Below are 23,277 nucleotides of genomic sequence, written 5' to 3'. Positions count from 1 at the left end.
CCCTCTTCCAGGCCAGCTCTCTGCTATGGCCCGGGAGTGCAGTGGAGGATGGCCCAAGTGCTTGGGCCCTGCACCCCATGGGAGACCAGGAGAAGCACCTGGCTCCTGGCTTCGGATCAGCGCGGTGCGCCGGCCGCGGCAGCCATTGGAGGTTGAACCAACGGCAAAGGAAGACCGTTCTCTCTGTCTCTCTCTCTCACTGTCCACTCTGCCTGTCAAAAAGGAAGGGGAGGGGAGGGGAGGGGAGGGGAGGGAAGAAACCACAACATGGAATGATTTCAGTTCTCCTGTACTAAATTCTGGACTTTTTAAAAAACAAGTATTGCAATGTTTAATGCAGCAATGTTAATCAGCAGGGCTTCTGCTCAGCGGGACCCCTAATTAGTCTTCAGATTCCTCTTTTCTCTGCGGGACCTTTTGGTTCTGCGAACCCTGCTCGTGCGTGTGCTGCCTGGGGTGCAGGTCTTCAACCGGGAAGTCTGCAGTCAGCCCGCCCCCCTGTCTGTCCCGTCTCTCATCTCATCCATGTGGAGCCGTCCCAGCACAGGGCTCTTGCAGCTGGAATACAGCAGCCTCTCTCTTACACGGCACGTGCATCAGGCATCGAATAATGAAACTGTGGCCTCTAGTCTCCTTCATGAGGAGTTTACACAGAAAGATCGTAGTGTGCTGAATCCTTGGGAGTCCTCTCTGGCTCATCTTTTAGCTCTGTATTTGTTGTACTGGCCAAAATTATTTCATTTTGCATGCCTATTTCCAACTGCACATAGTTCAGCTGTTATTCAACTTTTCCAGAGCCTGAAAAGCTTCCTGAGAAAGGGGAAATGCCTCTCCTTGCGGTGTCTGACGCTGAGTGTGCATGCCCACGTCGGCCTGTACCCCACTGAGTCTCATCTGCCGTCACCCTAACCCTGCTCAGCTGGTCAGTGGGGCAGGCAGAGACTGTGGCAGTGAGTATGTTACACCCACGTGAGCATCCACCTTCCCTCACTGCGCCGAACGCTTCATCTTCCCTGTGGCCACCTGCAAACTCCCTTCTCAGATCTGCTCTTGGTGCTGCACACATCTGACGAACAGGGAACGAGCTGGGGACCAGGCAGTGAACATCCATTCACATCCCTGGGCGTTCAGAGGACCTAACCTGAATCATAGGTAGCAAGGCTGCTTGTCCTCCAACAGGGAAAAACAACAGGATCAAAATCCCTATGCCAGGAGTCTGAAGAGGAGCCCACCACAGGTTGCTCATTCTCGATAGATATCCTCAGAAGTCTGTGCTTTCCACTTCTGCCTCTGGCAAAGCTACCTTTAACCTCGTCACTTGCTTGGATGCCGGTCAGCGGGGACACGGCTTCGGTGGTGGGCTCCTGGCTCTGGCGTCCAGTGTGGCGAGCACCCCAGCCGCACCCCGGCAGGTGGCTCCAGGAAGCTGTGGCCACTGAACACAGTTTTATTCTAAAACGTCGTGAATCCTGCATCAACTCAGAAGAGAGCCTGATGATGAGAACCATCTTCTGAATGTGAGCTTTGTCCCAAACTCGGACATGAAGGAAAAGCAGGCATTAAAAGGATTCACACTGAGATGCAGAGCCCAGCCCGGACTAAATAAACGCTCTAAGGAGGTTCAGCACGTATCTGAACAACATTCACACCTGTTGGCTCAGTAACTCTTACAAGAATTCTGTCCAGGGGAAAAATAAAATCGGAATTGAAGGGAGAAAGGTGAGCGTTTTTCTTTATTACAAACTTTATTACAAACTGTTTTACATATTTTTTTTCTCCCCCCAAAGAAACCTCTTACTTAATGAGTACAAATTTCTTAAGTACAACTTTAGGGATATAGTGAGTCTTCCCACCCCCACGGGAAAAGGCGAGCATTTGACTCAGCGGTTAAGTTGCCTCTTGCGATGTCTGCATCCAATTTTTTTTTTTTGACAGGCAGAGTGGACAGTGAGAGAGAGAGACAGAGAGAAACGTCTTCCTTTGCCGTTGGTTCACCCTCCAATGGCCGCCGCGGCCGGCGCACCGCGCTGATCCGATGGCAGGAGCCAGGTGCTTCTCCTGGTCTCCCATGGGTGCAGGGCCCAAGCACCTGGGCCATCCTCCACTGCACTCCCTGGCCACAGCAGAGAGCTGGCCTGGAAGAGGGGCAACCGGGACAGACTCCGGCGCTCCGACCGGGACTAGAACCCAGTGTGCCGGCGCTGCTAGGCGGAGGACTAGCCTAGTGAGCCGCGGCGCCGGCCCCAATTTTTCTTTAATTGCTTGTTTATTTGGCAGTCAGAATCCTCCATCTGTGGTTCACTCCCTAGACGGCCCCAGCAGGCCGGGGCTGGGCCGAATCACTCAGGAGCCAGGAGCTGCACCTGTCTCCCGCGGCGGTGCAGGGACCCACGCACCCGTGCCATCCCCCGCGGCCGTCCCACGGGCGAACTCGCAACTCCAGCCTCCGGCGGCACGTCAGCACTCGCCGCGGGGCCGGGCGTCACGGGCGACGCCTCAGCCCGCGGGGCGCCGGGCCCACACGGGCTCCGCTCCCCAGCGCCCACCCCGGGGCGCACGCGGGAGGGCCGCGGAGACCCCGAGGGAGGCGGGTAGCGCCGGCCGAGCCCGCCAGGAGCCCCCACGTCGCGGCCGCACGGCCGCGCCTCGCCCGTGAGGAGCCCACCCGGCGGGAAGCCGCCGAACCCGCGCTTACCCGGGCCTCCGGCGAGCGCTGTCATGGCAACGGACGCCCGCCGTCCGCGCAGGCGCCAACCGGTCGCGGGCGGCGTGGGAACCTGACCCCGCCAACAGCGGCCCCAGGCCGAGCGCGCGCCTGGGGCCCACCTGCGCGTGCGCGTCCCCGGAGCGGAAGCGGAAGGGGCGGGGCAGCGGCGCGCACGCGCAGAGGCTGCGGAGGGGGCGTGTCGGAAACAGGACTTTTGAAACTTTTGGAAACGCGTGGGGCTGGGAACCGCCGTTGGTGTCGAGTGCGAATTTCCAAAGCTGGGTGCGTTTTTTCAGTGGCGTCCTGAAAAGGCGTGCGATCATTTCTCCATAAAAATGAGGTTTTCTGCAAAACGAAACTGAGCGGGTAGCCTGGAGCCGGCTCTCCCACCGCTGACTTGGTGCGCCCTGGCCCAAATATAAATTGCGTAAATCTAATGGCGCCGATTTAATTTTCTTGTCGAGTCCTGATTGTCGGGTTTTTCCCCTTCCATTCCAGTTCCGCGAGCTCCTGCCTCCGTGTGATCCCGTCCCTGACCGGCGGTTTTCCTTGTGCTAAGGTCTGCTTTGATGGTCACGATTTTTGGGTTTATTTTCGTGTTTGCATGATAGATCCTTTGCTGTGTTTCTTTTTAACGTATGAACCGTTATAAGTGGTTCTGATAAATAGCTCCTCAGTCTCTTTACCCAGTCTTATGTCGTATTTGGGCCATTTACATTTAATGTAAATTTTGAGATGGTTGGATTTCAGCCTGTCCTTTTATTAATTTTTTGTTTGTCCTATGTTTTTCAAGTCTGTTTTCCTGAGTTTACTTTGAATTACAGGGATATTTTTCAAAGTACCATTTTAATTTATATATAGACTTTTTAAATACATGTGTGCAGTGGTTCGCTCTGCATTGCTGCAATGAACTACTTTTGAAGAAAAGCAGCTTAATTTGGGTCATAGGTCGGAGGTTCAAGTCGGAACAGCTTTGGAAAGGGACAGGGGGTGACTGGAGCACCGGTGTCTCGGTGGCCTCCCTCGCTCATAAATTCACCAGGATGCAGTCAGGAGGACCCCACCCTGATCTACTCCAGAGGTCCCACCTCTACAGAGCAGTTGGACTGAGTTTCCAGCCTCTCAATACCGTTAACAGAAGACTTAACCGTGTGGGGAGGGGGGAAGTCACATACGAACCGTGGCAGTGTCTGCATAGTTTTTGCATTTTTCTTAGAATTCTATACAACTTAAAGTGAAATATAGAAACCATATGACCACATAGGCTCCTTTACTGTCCCCTTCAGGTGCAATTCTCATATATTCTACATCTGTAGAAACTGAAAATCCTATCACATGATGTCATAAGTTTTTTTGCAAGAGACACTGACAAGCAAGCTCCCAATGCTGGTTTACTGTCTGAATACCCACAATGGCCAGGTCCAGGCCAGTGCTGGAGCCAGGAATGAGATCCAGGTCTCCCATGAGGGTGGTAGAACCCCAGGAACTTGGGCCACCACCTCCCAGGCTGAAGTCAGGAGGCAGAGCCAGGAACTGAACCCGAGTGTTCCAGTGTGGGGTAGACGTGTCCTAGCTGCTACACCAAATACCCACCTCCCTACAATTGTTTTTAAATTGCAGCACTCACATGTATTTCACCAAACATCTGCTTACCCATACATTTGCCATTTCTATTGCTTTCTTTCCTTGCTCTCGTTTTCCTTCTCAATGAACTTCTTTTAACATTTCTTCTAAGGCAGATCTACGGGCAGTGAGTTCTGTTTGTTTCCCTTCTTCTGAAAACGCCTTTAGCTCACCTTTCATTCCTGAAGAATATTTGTTGAAGAAAGGACTGTGTTGGCTGTTGTTTTAAGCACTTTATAAATGTTGTTCCACTGTCTCTGTCTCCATGGTTTTTGATAACGAATCTGTCATCACTTAGCTGTTTGTTCTGTACACAAAGTGTTCACTGTCCCTTCCTGCTTTCAAAACCCAGCTTTCTTGACATTTGGTTTCACCAGTTTACGATGTGCCTGGTGTGCTTTCTGTTTTCCTTGTGGCATTTGCTGTGATGAACCTGCTTTAAGTAGAATTTTATGCAAATATATGTCTTGACCAAAGTTTTGGAAGTTTCAGCCATTTCTTCAAATATTTTGTCTTTCCAGTTTCTCTCTCCTTTTGGGGCTCCTAAATGTAAATATTACTTACTGATACTGCCCTACAGTTCTGCCAAGTTGTGTCCAATTTTTAACTTTTCTATCTATTTTTCAGACTGGATAATTTGTTGATGTGTCTCCAGATTCATGGACTTCTCCTTCAGTCATCTGTTCTGTTGAACTCCTCTAGTGAATTTTTCCTTTTGCTGTTGTATTTTCAGTTCTAAAATTTCCTTTTATAGCTTCTGTACTGAGAACTTTGATCTTCCACTCACTCCAGTGTTTACCTTTCCTCTCTGCAGGATGATCACAAGTCTGGAGTCTCTGATTATTCCATCAGGAAACCTCAAAACCGACTTTGTTCATGCCTCTTCCCTAGCGTTGCTTATGTATGCCAAGAATTTTGGACTGCTTCCTGGATAGTCTGAGTGAGGGCCTTTCCTCTCTAAGTCTTCAGAAGGTTTTTGTTTTGTTTGAGCAGCTGGTTGGTGTAGTTAGTTTCGGACCACAATCGCTGGCCAGCTTTCTGTGGGCTCTGATCCAGCGTCAGTGTCCAGTGCTTTATGCAGCTGGTACTAGTCTGTCCTAATAGTCCATCACCCAGCAGCCAGCCTGAAACCTGGACGGTGGTCTACACTGTGTTTCACCTCCAGTCTTTGCTCAGTTTCTTCTGGGCAGTTTCACGTATGCACACCTTGGGGGATTTTAAACACAGATCTATTTTCTTCAGCTCCCTCCTATGTATGATCCTACGCACACTCTTGAATTCCCAGAGATAAGTCCTAGGTGATCCGACTAGAAAGTCATGGCTTTTGCCTGCTCATACCTCTCCCTGTGTCCCACCCTGTGTCTGCCATGACTTTACCAGTGGGGAGAGAAGGGCGCTACGTATGTTGCATGTTCCCAGGTTCATGTAGAGCTGGTGAGCCCACAGGCTCCACCTCTCACACGGTTCTACGAGGCAGGCAGGGAGGAAGGCAGGAAGGCAGGGCCGCTGCTCTTGGGAGGCTGTTCTGGAGCAGAACCTGCGAGTTCCTCCTGTCCACCTGACTTCCTGGCCCTCTAGTAGAGCAGCACATTGCTCCTTGGGTCCTTTCTGTGTCAGCTAGCAGTTCCCATTAAGTGTCTGTGTGGGGTTTTTTACTCGGGTTGATCTGGCTTCTTGAATCTGTGGAGTCATTTCTTTAATCAGATTTGAAAATTCTTCATCATATCTAAAAATAATTGTTCTGTCCTACTCCCCGCCCCCCCTTCCTCTGGCAGCTAATTAAACATGTTAGAGGAGCCAGTGTTGCGCATAGCAGGAAAAGCCACCACCTGAAACGCCAACATAAATATGGGTGCTGGTTCGAATCCCAGCTGCTCCACTCCCGTTCCAGCTACGTGCTAATGTGCCTAGGAAAGTAGTGGAAGATGGCCCAAGTCCTTGGGCCCCTGCACCCATGAGTGTGAGACCCGGAAGAAGCTCCTGGTTTTGGTCTGGCCCAGACCTGGCTGTTGTGGCCATTTGGGGAGTAACCAGCAGACAGATCTATGTCTCTCCCTAACTCTGCCTTTGAAATAAATAAACTTTTTCTAAAAATGTTAGAATTTCTCTCACTATATGCTCTAGATAAGTGTACTTCAAAAAGGTGATGGAAAATGGAATCAGGAGATGTTTTGGTGTGAAAATTTTTAAATCTGGTTTCAGTAATATACATCTTCCATGAACTTTTTGAAGACCTTTGGTCTATCTTACTTCCACCTGTCGCTCCAACTGCATTCTGGATAATTTCTCCTGAGCTCTTTTTCAGTATAAACTCATCCACTGGCTATGTATTATTCTGCTATTAATTGTTTACTGAATTTTAATTTTTATATAAGCTTGCAATATTCAGTTTATTCTCCAAATGAGCTCCATCACTTTTTAGTTTTTATTTTATGCAGGTGCCCTCACACTTACCTTTATTTCTTTAAACACAAAAAGCATAAATACCCCAGTCTTTGTGATTGTTTTCACTGTTCTAGTTCTTGCTTCCAGAATCTGGCTTCCTTGTGTATTTACTTATTGTCTACTGTATGTTAGTCGGTATCCTATTTGAAGAGTAGTGTGAAGCTACAATGGAAATACTTTTCTGCAGACAGGATGTACACTTTTTCTTGGCGCCTGGAGGGAACACCTTACACCAAGTGTAGTGCTGCATGCGACACTTTAGACTGTGCCGGCAGTCCTAAATGTGCATGTTTCATACGCTCCACTGCCATCCTGCACAGGCAGCCTTTGGGCGTCTCAGCCTGTTGGGCGAAGGTCTCCTGTTGGATTCACCACCTCACGAGGGCCTTGCAGCTTTGATTATTGTCCCTAATGCCGTAAGAGTGTCACAGTAGGAGCCCGTGCTCATTTTTTCTCTTTACTTTTGGGCGGGGCATTCCTTATTAAAATATCTTTGATGCTTTAAGAGGATGTAATCAGTTTTGGTTGTTTTTAAAAAGAGCAGGGATCTAAGTATCCTAGCATGCAGTTTCTAGAAACAGCTTCCCTGAGGTGCGTCTTTGTTCCTACACAGATAACAACTATTTTTTCTCTTGGCATTCTCTGCACTTAACACATATAATTTGTGGCAGGGAATCCATAAATTATCAATTTAAGCTATTTTTATCTAGAGCTGCTCAAACAAATCTGTACTTGTTATTTGCTATTAGTTGCTACATGTAACAAAACTTCAGTCTCAGAGGTTTATTTTGTTAGAGTGTCCAAGGGTCAGGAATTCCTAGGTGGCTTCATTGGGTGGTTTCAAAAGTTGTGGTCAAGATTTTGGCAGACACTGAAATGTGGTTTGACAGGGTTGGAGGATCCACTTCCACTCCACGTGCTGGAGGATTCAGTTCTGCCCATGAAGCTGCCCACGCCTGCAGCTCCGTCTCCTGAGCGCGAGTTATCTAGTAGAAAGGGAGGAAGCTGGAGACAGACAGGCATATGGGGAAGAGGGAAAATGCACAAGAGATAGGAGCCGGAGTCTTCCATAATGTGCTCTCAGAAGTGACCTCCATTACTTCTGTCACTCACAAAGACCACACTGTACAGACTGGGAGGGGACCACGCAAGGGTGTGAGTACCAGGCAGAGGGAGTCACAGGAGGTACTTTCAGAGGTTAACATCTTACAAAACAGAACCCCCACCCCCCACCGGCATTATATTAACAGCCTCATGATAAAGTACTTGAATTAGGCCTATTTTGTCGTATGTAAAAATCATGAAAATAGAGTTGTGAATTTTATTAATGCAAATGCAGAAAATGCTTCCCTACAGGAATTCATTTTAAATCACGTGTCATTAGAAACTAAAACCAAAACAAACATTAATTGGGAACAGGACTGGAAACTACTGAAAATATGATTTGGGAAAAAATACCAATGTGTCAGCTAGGTGGTAAAAGATACATTTAGATAGCAAGGGCTTAGTGTCTCATAGGAAAACAAAGTTTTAAAAGACAGCTCAAACAAAAAATAACCTTATCAGTATTTTGGTCATAAAATTGCTAGGAAAAAATATTTTTCCTACTAAAACATGTCATAATTCCAAATATGTGTTTTTCTTGTTTCTGTAGTTAAGGTGCTTGTGTCAACCACTGAGTAAAAAAGGTCTTACAGAAGCAATGTATCTTTATTTTTTTAATTAATTAATTAATTACTTTTTTTGACAGGCAGAGAGTGGACAGTGAGAGAGAGAGACAGAGAGAAAGGTCTTCCTTTGCCGTTGGTTCACCCTCCAACGGCCGCCGTGGCCGGCGTGCTGCGGCAGCGCACCGCGCTGATCCGATGGCAGGAGCCAGGTGCTTCTCCTGGTCTCCCATGGGGTGCAGGGCCCAAGCACTTGGGCCATCCTCCACTGCACTCCCTGGCCACAGCAGAGAGCTGGCCTGGAATAGGGGCAACAGGGACAGAATCCGGCGCCCTGACCAGGACTAGAACCTGGTGTGCCGGCGCCGCAAGGCGGAGGATTAGCCTAGTGAGCCGCGGTGCCGGCCCTTAAGCAAAGTATCTTTAAGATTCTAAATATGAGCCATATAACCCAAAGCAAGTGATACTGTAAAATTGTGTTCTTCAGCCTGCTTCATTTTTTATAAGAGGGAAGATCAGCAGGAATGTACTTCAAAGTGTGTGTGTGGAAAAGTGGAATTAAAAACTAAGCAACAGAATTTTTGAAATCCAGGCATAGCTTCTTCTCATATTACATATTTTCCATGAACTTCTGAGTATTCTCATATAGTCACTGTGGAAAACAGTACAGAGGTTCCTCAAAAATTGAAAACAGAACTACTGTATTATCCAGCAGTCTCACTACTGGGTATACATGCAAAGAAAATGAAGTTAGTGTGTCGAGACACCCACACTCTCATGTCTACTCCAACACTGGTCGTTAGCAGCAAGATGGAATCAATCTAAGTGCAAACCAGTGGATAAATCGAGGACGACACTGGAACAGACACAGGATGGAATTCAGCCTTTAAAAAGAGGGAAATCCTGTATTTTGTGACAACATGGATGAACCTGGGGGACGTTACGTTAAGTGAAGGAAGTCAAGCCCAGTAAGACAAGTACTGAATGATCTCATTTATATGGAATCTAAACAAGCTCACGCTCATAGAAGAGAGGAGAATGCCGGTTGCCAGGGACTGGGGTGGGGGAAGGGGACTGAGGAGACACTGGTTACGAGATACAAAATTTGAGTTAGGTGGAATAAGCTCGAGAGATCTACTGTACTATACCTGGAAATCTAGGAATGTCAGTGGATTTTATACTCGGAAAAGATAAGGGAAGGAAATAAGCCTGTTTTGCTGCTACTGCACCTAAATCTTGGAAAGAGTCATAGGAAAATGCTTTTAAAAAGGGTCACCTGTTGGGACTGAGGAGTGGAAAGATTAAGGGTGGTGTGTACGTGGTGCGAGGCAAAACTTAACATTAGGTTTTAATATTTGTTTTGACCTTTGGCATCATGTATATATTACATGAAACTTTTCTTATTTCGCAAAAAAAGAGAACAGTATGGACTGGAAGTTTGTTTTATTTCAAGATATTGTCTGTAAAATTTGAAACACATTAAAGTTAGGATTACTGTTAAAAAATAAAATTTCTATTCTTTATATATGAAATATCACAATCTAGGCTGCTTATTCCAGGGAGTTGAAACACCAGCCTGCTACTTTATGACTAATTAAAAGGTGGAATATTCAAACACCAAAGTCCAGTTTAAAAAGAAAATTCAGTCCTTCTACAAGATTACATACTTCTCGGATTTTCAACTCTTGTCCAGACAAGCTAAACACACCCACTGCCACAGGTCCTCAGTGTCCCGTCTCGTCAGTCTCCGCCACCTGGTCACAGTCCCTCTCTCTACGGCAGCTATTAAAAACTGCCGCTACATGTTAATGATATGCTTCACACATTTGGCTCCACAAGGGAGAGAACTATTTTATTGATCTTTCAACAAATGAACCCTAATAAAGTGCTCTGTACATATCAAGTACACACACACAGTTTGTCAGAAAGCTGCATATGTCACTTTCAAAACTGAGAGAAGAGTAGTATTAAAAAGCCTAAGACCAAAAATAGATCATTATAGACTGAGTACAAAGAGCCACTGTATTTCTCAGCCTTCACTAAGATTTCAACTTAAGTACCGACGTGAACAACACGACTGAAGGGTGTAACAACGCAGTCAGGGCCGTGAACTGCCTCCACAGAGTGCCTGAAGATGTGCTCACCCTGAGGGACACCACTCCCATTCTAGCTGAATGTGAAGACTTCATGGAGACAAACCCCAACTCTTCATTCTGTCATGGCAGAGGCTAACGTAAATGCAGTTTTCTTCAACTGTGCAATTACTTCCACCGCAATATAAACACACACTATACGATGAAAAAGTTTGATATGCAATCATTTTTATCTCACACCATTTCAATAAATTTCACAGGTTATGAATATGCTGCCATTTTATTTGATATCTGCAACATTTTACACTGTGTATAAAGTAGCTGTTTCCAGAAGACTGCTTCTCCTTCACCCCGTGTCTTTGGCTAGTTCTGCAGCTGTAGGGTTCTACTCTCAGTAGGGAGCACCTGCCCAAACTGATTGACATTCTCAGTCTCTCCTAGCCTGACACTTCAGATCCTGAGTTACAAACCTGATTTATCTTCAAGTTGAAATGCTTCATAAATATTTTTCTTAAGACTATTTAGTGCAGTTTCTTTTTCTTGAGATACACAGTGTTTTTGATACAAAAACATTTCATGTAACAAGAAAAAACCGTCAAGCTGATTACATTCCATACACCTCAAATGACAGAATATATTAATAGATGCCCTTTATTTTCTTTCTCCCCTTTCCCCACGACCCCCAATAATTTCGTTTTTGCTGTTTGAAGAGGAGCGCTCTGTCAAGTTTCAAATGTAAAGACTTTAACTTGTGTTAATATCCTTTTATAAAAATAACCAGCATATAAAGAATTTAAAGTATGAAAAAGTTCCTTAGGATTACCAGGAAATTTCTACAGATTAATGTGATAGTGAAAAAAAAAAAAAAAGAAAGAAAATAAACATCTGCTTCAGGCTGCGTCTGTGGCTACACCATGCCGACCTCAAGGGTCCCCGGCCTGTTCTCAGTCACTCTCCGAGGTGGTAACCATACTACTACGCTTTGGAAGAAGAGGAGGAAACATCATGTGATACAAAAATATTGATTGTGTATAAATATTAAGGATTTATAAAATACATACCAAATCATATGTTCTTCCTATAAAAACAACATAAATACAGAAGCACAAAATCTTGAAGCACCCGCACTTATTTTAACAATACCCATTTAATCAGGAAAATTATATATATGTATATATAAAATAATTTGAGAAGAAAAAAGGCAAAATTCTGAATTTAATCCAAACAGTTTTTCTAATCATGGAGGTAGGTCTCCACTCCAATTATACAAATAAGTTATCAGCTTTATTCAAATAATTCTGAGATCCTGAAAGTGGTCCGTGCCACTGAAATACACCGACAGACATCAGAAGTCGGCGTTTCCAACTGGCACACTCGCAACACAGATGTCTCCTTCACAAGCAACATCTGAACAGCGCCTTCGTTAAAATCCTTCTTGGCATGAAGAGCTACACCTAAGTGCAGATGCTTTGGCTTAGCGTTTAAATAAGAGTAAATGCTACAAATGCCTGGTAGGTACAAGAAATTCTAGTGTTTTTAGTAAAGCTCTAAAAACTGTGGATCTCTCAAATGTTCAGATACTTAAATATTGTGCTCATGTTTTAAAAGGTCATGGCTGCGAAAAAGCAAAGCGTGTGTGTTTTGAACACCAATCATATTTACTTTTAGTGTTTGTGGCATTTCCGCTTCAGCGCTAGCAGGTTTAACCAATCAGTTTGCAATACATAGTGGGGCACATCTTTTCACTAAAAAAGATTTTCTAAAATGAAAAAGACCAGTTCTATTTCCAGCGGTAAACTAGAGCTGGCAGTCCCACCGTGGATCACAGGGATGAGCGCACTGTCCAGGTCATTCAGGTAATGCTGAGGCAGAAGCCGGCCTGCAGACCCTGCCTGAAATTCCACCTGGAAAGAACGAAAAACCTTGATGAGCTAACCCTAGAAAATGAGAAGTCTTATTTGGCTCAGCAGATGGATAAATTAAAAATATTTTAGAAATTCAGTTCAAGCATGTTAATGAAATACTTGGTATATTATTTATAAACACTACATTCTTCCAGATTTTCTTCTTAGAGCTAAGTTTTTTTTAAATTTATTTATTTTTACTTAATTGAAGGTGAGAGAGACAGAAACAGAGATTTCCATCTACTGGTTCACTCCCTAAATGTCCATTAACAGCTAGGGGCTGGGCCAGGCTGAAGCCAAGAGCCAGGAATACAATCCACGTCTCCCTTTGTGGATGGCAGCGACTCAAGTACTTGTGCCATCACCTGCTGTCTCCCAGGCTGTGCCTTAGCAGGAAGCTGGAATCAGAAACAGGCTGTGAACTTGGACACTCTGATACGGTATGTGGGCATCTTAACCACTGTGCCAAATAGCTTCCTCTATTCTCCCATATTCCCTTTTTAAAAAGATTTATTTTTTATTTATTTGAAAGACAGAGTTACAGAGAGAGGATGAGAGCCAGAGAGCTTCATCCACTGGTTCACTCCACAACTGGCTGCAACAGCAGGCACTGTGCCAGGCTGAAGCGAGGAGCCAGGAGCTTCTTCCAGATGTCCCACATCGGCGCAGGGGCCCAAGCAGTTGGGCCACCTTCTGCTGCTTTCCCAGGTGCATTAGCATAGAGCTGGACTGGAAGTGCAGCAGCTGGGCCTCAAGCTGGCGTGCATATGGGAGGCTGGCGTCACAGGTGAAGGCTTAACCTGCTGGACAACACCAGCCTCTCCGTACTTCTTTTATCCATCCACTATACAAGTTTACCTGTCCCTCCCACAGGCATCCTAAGTAGAACTGCTACTACTTCATACTCTAGGTTCCTTCTCAAAGAATACCTAAACACATGTAATATGCTAGGGGTCTAGGGCTTGCATGATTACCAATATTATCTATATACAAATCCTAGGTTTTAAAAAAAGCTACTTAAAAATATTTCAAATACATTTCAGTGTTTAAAATTGAAATTTGGCCGGCGCCACGGCTCACTAGGCTAATCCTCCGCCTAGCGGCGCCGGCACACCGGGTTCTAGTCCCAGTCGGGGCGCCGGATTCTGTCCCGGTTGCCCCTCTTCCAGGCCAGCTCTCTGCTGTGGCCTGGGAGTGCAGTGGAGGATGGCCCAGGTGCTTGGGCCCTGCACCCCATGGGAGACCAGGAAAAGCACCTGGCTCCTGGCTCCTGCCATTGGATCAGCGCGGTGCGCCGGCCGCAGCGCGCCGGCCATGGTGGCCATTGGAGGGTGAACCAACGGCAAAAGGAAGACCTTTTTCTCTGTCTCTCTCTCTCACTGTCCACTCTGCCTGTTAAAAAATAAAAAAAAAAAATTAAAAAAAATAAAAAAAATTGAAATTTAATATTGCTGGTGAAAATTACATTTTGAGGCTGGCACTGTGGCATAATGGGTTAGGCATCTGCCTGTGGTGCCAGCATCCCACATGGGCACCAGTTCGTGTCCTGACTGATCCACTTCCAATCCAGCTCCCTGGCAATGGCATGGGAAAGTGGTGGAAGATGGGGCCGGCACTGTGGCGTAGTGGGTAGAGCCGCTGCCTGCAGTGCCGGCATCCCATATGGGTGCTGGTTCGAGCCCTGGCTGCTCCATTTCCAATCCAGCTCTCTGCTATGGCCTGGGAAAACAGTAGAAGAAGGTTCAAGTCCTTGGGCCCCTGCACCCACATGGGAAGACCCCTGTACCCACGTGGGAGACCCGGAGGAAGCTCTGGCTCCTAGCTTCAGCTCAGCCCATCTCCAGTTGTTGTGGCCATCTGGGAAGTGAACAAGTAGTTAGAAGGCCTCTCTCTCTCTCTGCCTCTGTCTATCTATAACTCTGCCTTTTAAATAAATAAAATTAACAAAAAAAAAGTAGAGGGAAGGTAGAGTGGGAAGTATCATTATGCTCTTAAAACTGTATATAGGGAGCCAGCGCCGCGGCTCACTAGGCTAATCCTCCGCCTTGCGGCGCCGGCACACGGGGTTCTAGTCCCGGTTGGGGCGCCGGATTCTGTCCCGGTTGCCCCTCTTCCAGGCCAGCTCTCTGCTGTGGCCCGGGAGTGCAGTGGACGATGGCCCAAGGGCTTGGGCCCTGCACCCCATGGGAGACCAGGAGAAGCACCTGGCTCCTGCCATTGGATCAGCGCGGTACGCTGGCCGCAGTGTGCTGGCCACGGCAGCCATTGGAGGGTGAACCAACGGCAAAGGAAGACCTTTCTCTCTGTCTCTCTCTCACTGTCCACTCTGCCTGTCAAAAAAAAAAAAAAGAAAACTGTATATAGGGGGCCAGTGCTGTGGTGTAGTGGGTAAAGCCACCACCTGCAGTACTAGGCATCCCCTATGAGCACCAGTTCGAGTCCTGGCTGCTCCACCTCCAATCCAGCTCTCTGCTAGGGCCTGGGAAAGCAGTAGAAGATAGTCCAAGTCCTTGGGCTCCTGCACCTGCATGGGAGACCTGAAGAAGCTCCTGGATCCTGGCTTTGGATTGGCATATCTCTGGCTGTTGCAGCCATTTGGGAAGTGAACCAACAGATGGAAGACTTTCTCTCTCTCTCTCTCTCTGCTTCTGCCTTTCAAATAAATAAATCTTTAAAAAAAAAAAAAACAACAAAAAAAAACCCTGTACAGATGAAATATATAAAATCTACTCCCTTTATATAAAAAGGAACAATTTTTAAAAATCACCAATGGAAACGTAAAATGGTATGCCCTCTATTTGGGCAAAATGTAATATCTACTGAATACATGGTTGGACCTGGTAAATCCACCTATAGGAAATTTTCCTATTGATATGTAAGAGAAATATTGTGAACAACTTAAATGTCAATCTATACATACTAAATATGCATGAAGAACTAGCTAAGTTATGGTACATTTAACTAACTACTACCACACCACAGTTAAAATGAGTATGTACTAGTAGCTACTATCTCTACAATATATTAAGGAAGCATGGTAAGAAAAACTGTAAAAGAGAATAAAAAGGACACACACACACCTCTATAAGCATACATAAGAAATGTGTGGCACAGACTGAGCAGAGGGAAGATGATGATGGACAGAGGGCTGGGAGTGGAGGCGGGAGGGAGATCTGCCCAGGGCCGCTTTCTCCTCAGCCACTGGGAACCGTTTACACAGCAGTCTGGCGTTACTATTTCCAGGGTACATTAACTGAACAGAATGCAATATGAATGCTACTCTCTGGACATTTCAGTGAAGGGTCCTGATACATATACACACTTCAAAACTTGTTCAACTTGCAAATGTGAGAATACAGAATCTAGTCAGAATCTGTAACTTTAAAAACCCCTCGGGCAGGATGGGAATGGAATGGGGGTCAGCAAACTATGACGTGCAGGCCCGATCTGGCCCTGCTGGGTGGGCAGCATCTCCCGGGGGCACAGCCACACCTGCCTGTCAACACTTGTCAGTGGCCACTTCCCACTATGACCGCACAGCAGGGCAGCCAACAATGCCAACATACTACTGACTGGCCTCGTACAAAACACGTCTGCTGACTCCCTTGTGGAGGTTAACAGAAACAATGTACGTGAAGTGCAGAACACACATGTGATGCTCAACACACTTTAGTTCTCTTCCTTCAGCCCCAAATGAAAGAAGAAAGAAAAACATTCTCATGATTCTAATGTATGATACCTTCATTTCAAACATGTATCACGAAACACGGCTCACCCTGTCGGTGTCGATGGAAACTCTGAGTCCAACCTTACTTGTCCTGCTGCTCTTCAGAGTTTTCAGATGAGGGCACAGTGCAGCACTGCAAGCCATAGCTATTTCCTTTGCAAACTGGTAACGAGGTGATGAAACAGATGTGTCCTGGTCCTTTAGAAAGTAGAATACCTGAAATTTGTTTAAGAAAAATAAAAATTTATTTAGGAAACAAGTCATAATTAAGATTAAAAAACAACTTGAAAGGTATAACAACTGCTGCTTAAAATTCAACTTAAATAAAATTCCACTAGTTCCATAAAAATCATTACTTGAGATGACTTTGTGTATAGTCTGATCTAGTAAAAAAACCTTAAAAACCAAATTTTAAGGATTATTGAATTGTCTCAGCTATTTTTACCTAAATTAACTTGTGGCAGTAAGAGCCTTGGTAACTCAGCTTAGAGACAGGTACTAGTCCATCCAATAAGGACATGTATATGCAATTAAGGTCAAACAAAGTAATAATGTTCTGGAGTTTCTGTATTCTCTCTGGTTTCTATCCTGCACCTGCATAAAGTAATAAACAATACATAAGAACTTAATAACACTGATTTCCTGAGCAGACAGGAATGACGAGTGAGAACCTGGATGTAAACTAAGGGGTTGGGAGTCTGCAGCTCTAACTTTAAAATAAATTGGAGGGGCTGGCACTGTGGCATAGTAGGTAAAGCCGCCGCCTGCAGTGTCAGCACTGTCAGCATCCATATGGGCGCCGGTTCAAGTCTCAGCTGCTCCACTTCTGATCCAGCTCTCTGCTATGACCTGGGAAAGCAGAAGATAGCCCAAGTCCTTGGGCCCCTGCACCCACATGTGAGACCTGGAAGAAGCTCCTGGCTCCTGGTTTCGGACTGATGCAGTTCCAGCCATTATGGCCATCTGGGGAGAGAACCAGTTTTATGGAAGACCTCTCTCCTTGCCTCTGCCTCTCTGTAACTCTGCCTTTCAAATAAACAAACATTTAAAAAAAAAATTGGAACATGCAAAATTAACTTCATAGGTCATTATAAATTGATGTCAATATTTTGTTTTTATAAACCAAGAGAAAAATGAATATAATACAGGTAAGTAACACATTACAGTTCGAAGACAGTAGTACTGCCAGACAGCAGCACAACAGCCTGAAGTAAGCCTATGGAAATCCAATCTAGCACAGAGTCTGAGGTGGAAACAAGTGTGTGTCTCCAAGTGTAAAGTAGTAAGTATGAGCTACGCATAGACACTCAGAGCTACGCACAATCTCCAAGTTCAAAGACAAACACCAGAGCAGGAGTTGTGGTGCAGCGGGTTAAGCCAGTGCTTGGGATGGCCCCATCGCACATCTGAGCACTGGTTCAAGTCCGCCTGCTCTGCTCTGGTCCGACTCCCCCCAGTGCTGGTTCAAGTCCGCCTGCTCTGCTCTGGTCCGACTCCCCCCAGTGCTGGTTCAAGTCCGCCTGCTCTGCTCTGGTCCGACTCCCCCCAGTGCTTCTGTGAAGCAGGCGACAGCACAAGCACTTGAGGGCCTGCCACCACTGGAGAGAGCTGGGTGAAGTTCCAGGTCCTGGCTGGGCCTAGGCCTAGCCCTGGTTGTTACAACTATTTAGGGAGTGAACCAGTGGCTAGATCTCTCTCTCTCTCCATGTCTCCCTCCCACTCCCTCATAAATCTGCCTTTCAAATAAATAAATCTTTCTCTTTTAAGATTTCATTTATCTATTTGAGAGGCAGAGTGACAGAGAGGGAGAGAGGGAGGGAGAGAAGTCTTCCATCTGCTGGTTCACTCCCCAGATGGCCTCAAGAGCCAGGGCTGGGCTGATCCAAAGCCAGGACCCAGGACTTCCCCTGGGTCTCTGAGGGTGTATGGGCCCAAGCACTTGGGCCATCCTCCACTGCTTTCCCAGGCCATAGCAGAGAGCTGGATCGGAAAAAGGGCGGCAGGGACAGAAACCAGCGCCCATAAGAGATGCCAGAACCATAGGTGGAGGCTTAGCCTACTATGCCACAGTGCCAGCCCTCAAATAAAACACATGGTTAAAAAACAAACACCACATCCAAACACGGCAAGGCAGTGAGCACTTGTCTCAGGTACCTCAGTACACCTGACGATCTTCTCATCAGTTTCGAAGTCTGCTTCCAGTTTTATCTTCTCACTTGGAAATCCTTGCAATGACAGTCCATCCACCGGACTGATAACACTACAGAGGAAAACAGTGTCGCTATTAGTACCAGAGAGGTTTTTATGAAATGAATTCTGAAATGTGAACAGATGGAATGAGGAGAAAAATCACAGAAGTTCCACATTTAAAACAAGACAGCTCAATTAAAGAAAAAATACTTAAATCAATAGTTCATGTTCATTTACCAAGATTTTTTTGATTAAATAATAATTTTTTGTTTATCCATAAACTCTATCTCCTTTTTACATGGCCTATTCAGATCCAGACCTGGTTTAAAGTGCCTTAAACAGTCTGATAGGAAAATCGCCCCACGGATTTGAAAACTCCCCTGTGGAACCCTTCAACATCAGCCCTGTTTTCCTTCTGTGCACCAAAGCCTCTCACTAATCCCCAGAAAAAAAAGAAAGGGGGTGCCGGCAGCGAGGAAGGAGCAACAGTGGTGCTCTGCAAGGCCTCTCAGGTGTGACTACAGCCAGCTGTGGGAGTGCACACAGTACAGCAAAACCACATGGAGGTTTCCTGAACAGAACTAGGTCTCACGTGACAGAAAAGGTCTCTCGCCACTGGCCCCTCCCTACCTGACCACCCCTTAATAATTGACAGCCTTCTTGCCAAGGAAACAGTCATAGGGCTGATTAGGTACATGGGTGAACAAACAGACTGCATTCAGCAGATAAGCATTTAAATTAATGGAATCATTCTTATTTTTCATTCATAACATTTTAATAAAAATCCAATTTTTATTAATCCTTGCCCTCCATCAGATCAATTATACATTAGTAACAAGAAAATTCCTACCCTTTGTTTCCTTTTTCTTCTGAGTCTACCCAGCAGATATCTACATATTCTCTCAGGTCTGCTGCGTCAGCTTTCCCACATGTAATTCTGAAGTCCTTCTGTTCTCGTAGAGCAAGCCGCAAGCCATCCATGGTCTCTGGAGTTATTTGTACCATTAAGCCATCTAAAAATGAAAGTCATGTTTCACATTCCTTTTGTCAAATATCAGTTTGTATGTCGAAGCTATAAAATCCACCATCAAAATATCTTCTACCTAAGATACAAGTTTTAAATCATTTATTAAACACATTAATGGTCATTTTACACTAAGAAATAAGAAAAGTACATCATGAGTTAAGCTTTTTTTTCCTTAAGGTTCAACAACTGGAATTTCTGCTTTGGTTATGAAGAAATAGTTAGTATCAAAGCAACTCTTTCATGACAACCAAACATAAAACTAGACAAAACGAATGCAGCATTTTCAGGGCCTGGACATTACACAATACAGCACGGAGATCTCTTAAACGTGCTGAGATTCAGTATGCACAATCCCACGTTCAAAAACCACATCCAAACCTCAAGAGCTAAGCCCACAACTAGCCCAGTCCTCCGGCTGGCCATTTCCGCAAGGTGATCTACTAAACCTACAAACCCCCTTGTAGGATGAGATCTCAGTCAGAGTTCAGCTTAGGGAATGGGAGACTGGTCTGGTCTAGTCTAGTGGCTAAAACACCGCATCCCAGGCTGGAGTGCCTGGATTCACACAGTATGTCAGCGGTGCAGGCAGTGGCTTAACCCCTGTGCTGCAACACTGGTCTCTCTTTGTCTCTTTCTACCTCACTCTGCCTTTTAAACAAACAAACCTTTCAAAAAAAGAAAAAAATCTACAGGCAAAACAAATTTGGAGACTGAAACCCGCCAAGTTCAAGGACCTAGGATTTCCACAGATCTATCTTAACAAAATGAAAAACCAAGTCAACACAAGCTCAAGGTGACTGACCATGAACTCACCTGTTAAAACATAAACTTTCAGGCCAGCGCTGTGGCTCACGAGGCTAATCCTCCACCTGTGGCACCGCCACCCCGGGGTTCTAGTCCCGGTTGGGGCGCCCGATTCTGTCCCGGTTGCTCCTCTTTCAGGCCAGCTCTCTGGTCTGGCCCGGGAAGGCAGTGGAGGATGGCCCAAGTGCTTGGGTCCTGCACCCCCATGGGAGACCAGGCGGAAGCACCTGGCTCCTGGCTTCGGATCGGCACAGTGCGCCGGCCATAGCAGCCATTTGGGTAGTGAACCAACGGAAGGAAGACCTTTCTCTCTCTCTCTCTCTAACTGCCTGTCAAAAAATAAAAATAAAAATAAAACTTTCCTCATAAAAAGCTAATAAAATCTGAAATCCCTACAGTGAAGCAATAATATATACAATCAAAAATTACTAGACAGAAACAGGAACATGCAACCCCACAGGTAACTGAAACCAACCCTGTGATAGCTATCTGAGCACACATTCTACAAAAGCTATGACAAATACATGCACAGGCCCAACAGGAACATTCAAACAATAAAAAGCAAACAGGGACTAAATGAATAAGCACATAATAAATGCTAACATAGAAACAGAACCTGGAAAAGAAACAAAAAGCAATGCTAGAACTGGAAAAGTGCATCTGAAAAAAATTAAAACCTTAATGGACAGGCTTCATAAACTGAAGATAGAAAAGAACTAACCAGATAACACAAATAGAGACCAATAAAAATAATCCAATAAGAAAAATACAAAAAGACTGAAGAAAAATTAACAGTATCAATGACTGATGGAGTAATATAAGATAATCCAGCACAACACACACATGCACATGGGGTCCAAGTCTTGGAAGGAGAAGAGAAATTTGGAGAGAAAAAAAAAAAGGTAAGAATTCCCCAAGTTTAATGAAAAATATTGACATGTGAGAGTACTTCAAAAACACGGAAAACTGAATTAAAAGATCAATTTATCTTTGTGCAAAAATCGCAATCCATGCACAACTTATTCACAATACTTATTTTCCATGAACTTTTTGAAGACCCTTCATATATATTCAAGAAGCTCAACAAATGCAAAACAGGATAACTAGTACTCAAACAGTATTTTTCACTTTGTGTTTCTATGTGTTGAAATCTTTACTTAATATATACTAAACTGATCTTCTGTATATAAAGAGAATTGAAAATGAATCTTGATGTGAATGGAAGGGGAGAGGGAGCGGGAAAGGAGAAGGTTGCAGGTGGGAGGGAAGTTATGGGGGGGAAAGCCATTGTAATCCATAAGCTGTACTTTGGAAATTTATATTCATTAAATAAAAGTTAAAAAAAATGCAAAGCAGGATAAATGCAAGCAGCCACATCCAGGCAAATCACAATTAAGCCAGTAAAAACAAGAGCGTAAGAATTTCTCCAAGTCAGGCTGAGGAAAAGGACACATTCATACACAGAAACACACACAGAATTACTGTTGACTTTTCATTAGAAACAACGGAGGCCAGAAGTTCCTCAAAAGATTAAAAATGTAACTACCATACAATCCAGGATCCCACTTCTGGGTATACTAATACAAAAAAACTGAAACCAAGACCTCAACAAGAGATCAGCATTCCCATGTTCATTGCACCAATATTTACAGTAGCCACAGAGGAAGAGAAAACGAATGTCATTCAACTTCTAAACTGGCAGGAACTGCCTAATACGCAACGACATATGCTGAGCAAACCCAGTCACAGAAAGACAAATATACCATAACTCAACTTATAAGTTATCCAAGATATTTGTAGTGGAATGCATAGAATCGCAGAGCAGACAGGTGGCTGCCAGGGGCTGAGTAGGGGAGATGGGACTTACTGATCAACAAGCACAAAGCTTCATTCCATGTTCTAGACATATGCTGTGCAATTTATAGCCACAGTCAACAAGAAAGTATCACGCTCTTAAAATCTGACATGAGGGTAGACCTCATATAACATTTTTACCACAATAACACCAGAAAATAATAGTAATAATGAAAAGAATCTGGTGCTCAGAAGACGACAAAATGGTATCTTTAAAATACTAAGAGAAAAAACTTCAAAGCAAAATTGTATGGCTAGCAAAAATCCTTCAGAAATGAGAATGAAACAAAGACAGGTTCAGATAAATGAAAGCCATCAGAATTGTTTTACAAAAGACACTAACAGGCTTCCAGCTCCCATGACAACATGTAAAGAGTTTAGAAGTCAACACTCCTATCCTCAGAACAAAAGCAAAAATACTAAACAAACTGAAAACAAACAACTCTTCTTAGATGCATCTTAGAACTAAGGTCACGGAGCAAACTGGCGCCCAGAAAACTTAACAAAGTCAAAACCAACAACAAAACACTCTAGCAATAAAACCCAAAAGCTTGGAAGATATACAAGAGGTCAATATAACTGGGTATCTCACATGCTAACATCAGAATAGATACGGCACACAGAAATGAATCATAAAGTTCACTTCTTTTTCAAAGTCATGAACTGATAAACATCAGTCAAGGAAGAAAAGTGTTCATGATCAATGCTTCTTTTATATTAGGAGTCCTAGCCAACAACCAGGAGAAATAATGAAAATACAGGAGAACTAGAGAGAAACAAGCAAAATTATCTTAATTATTAGATGATATAATTAGCTACACACAGAAAAAAACTAAAAAAAAAATCAACAAATAAATTACAAATCAGAGTTTATCTATGTAGATAGTTATAAAATAAAAATAAATGGAGCCGGTGCTGTGGCGCAGCTGGTAAAGCTGCTGCCTGTGGTGCCAGCATCCCAAATGGGCACCAGTTTGAGACCCATCTGCTCCACTTCCGATCCAGCTCCCTGTTATGGCCTGGGAAAGCAGCAGAAGATGACCCAAGTCCTTGGGCCCCTGCACCCGTGTGGAGACCTACAAGAAAATCCTGGCTCCTGGCTTTGGATCGGCACAGCTCTGGCCATTGTGGCCCATCTGAGGAGTGAACCAGCAGATGGAAGAACTCTCTCTCTCTCTCTTTGCCTTTCCTTCTCGCTGTGTGTAACTCTGACTTTTAAGTAAAATAAATAAATCT

General features: G+C 44.8%; 2 protein-coding genes, 1 long non-coding RNA gene and 1 pseudogene across 24 annotated transcripts in view; 1 reads left to right on the top strand and 3 right to left on the bottom strand.

Annotated features, from left to right (window-relative positions):
- The window catches only part of FAM151B (family with sequence similarity 151 member B), a 34,442-nt gene extending 31,566 nt beyond the window's left edge, over positions 1–2,876 (bottom strand). Inside the window, exon 1 of one of the 2 annotated variants that reach the window (XM_089312927.1) lies at positions 2,696–2,876. In XM_089312927.1, the coding sequence (XP_089169053.1) occupies positions 2,696–2,720 (25 nt within the window). In that variant the 5' untranslated portion in view covers positions 2,721–2,876. The remainder of the gene's footprint in view (positions 1–2,695) is intronic. The other variant, XM_002713903.6, reaches the window with a different exon arrangement.
- Positions 350–1,356, bottom strand: LOC103349563 (twinfilin-1 pseudogene; annotated as a pseudogene). The gene has a single exon (XR_016220905.1). The product of XR_016220905.1 is annotated as a twinfilin-1 pseudogene (transcript).
- Positions 2,877–2,914: 38 nt separating the features above from the next.
- Positions 2,915–23,277, top strand: part of LOC103349532 (uncharacterized) — a 28,404-nt gene continuing 8,041 nt past the window's right edge. Inside the window, exons 1-3 of one of the 3 annotated variants that reach the window (XR_016220363.1) lie at positions 2,966–3,107; positions 3,206–3,266; positions 23,047–23,182. This is a non-coding gene — a long non-coding RNA (uncharacterized LOC103349532). Of the gene's footprint in view, positions 3,108–3,205; positions 6,430–23,046; positions 23,183–23,277 lie in introns of those variants that run through there. The other 2 variants (XR_007922691.3, XR_016220364.1) reach the window with 2 other exon arrangements.
- ZFYVE16 (zinc finger FYVE-type containing 16) overlaps positions 9,869–23,277 on the bottom strand; it is a 63,302-nt gene continuing 49,893 nt past the window's right edge. For 17 of the 18 annotated variants that reach the window (XR_016220360.1, XM_051854051.3, XM_070056335.2 and 14 more), the window contains 4 exons: positions 19,207–19,369; positions 18,321–18,426; positions 16,215–16,382; positions 9,869–12,439 (listed from right to left, as the gene is read on the bottom strand). Coding sequence is in view for 16 of the 18 variants with exons in the window: in XM_051854051.3 (XP_051710011.3) it covers positions 12,281–12,439; positions 16,215–16,382; positions 18,321–18,426; positions 19,207–19,369 (596 nt within the window). In the remaining 2 variants the exon portion in view is untranslated. The remainder of the gene's footprint in view (positions 12,440–16,214; positions 16,383–18,320; positions 18,427–19,206; positions 19,370–23,277) is intronic. The other variant, XR_016220359.1, reaches the window with a different exon arrangement.

Source organism: Oryctolagus cuniculus, chromosome 14 (assembly GCF_051225735.1).
Source record: "Oryctolagus cuniculus isolate XC-2025 breed Fujian yellow rabbit chromosome 14, ASM5122573v1, whole genome shotgun sequence".
NCBI classification, from domain to species: domain Eukaryota; kingdom Metazoa; phylum Chordata; class Mammalia; order Lagomorpha; family Leporidae; genus Oryctolagus; species Oryctolagus cuniculus.
Note: the sequence above shows the minus strand (reverse complement) of the source record. Positions and strands in the feature narration are given on the sequence as shown.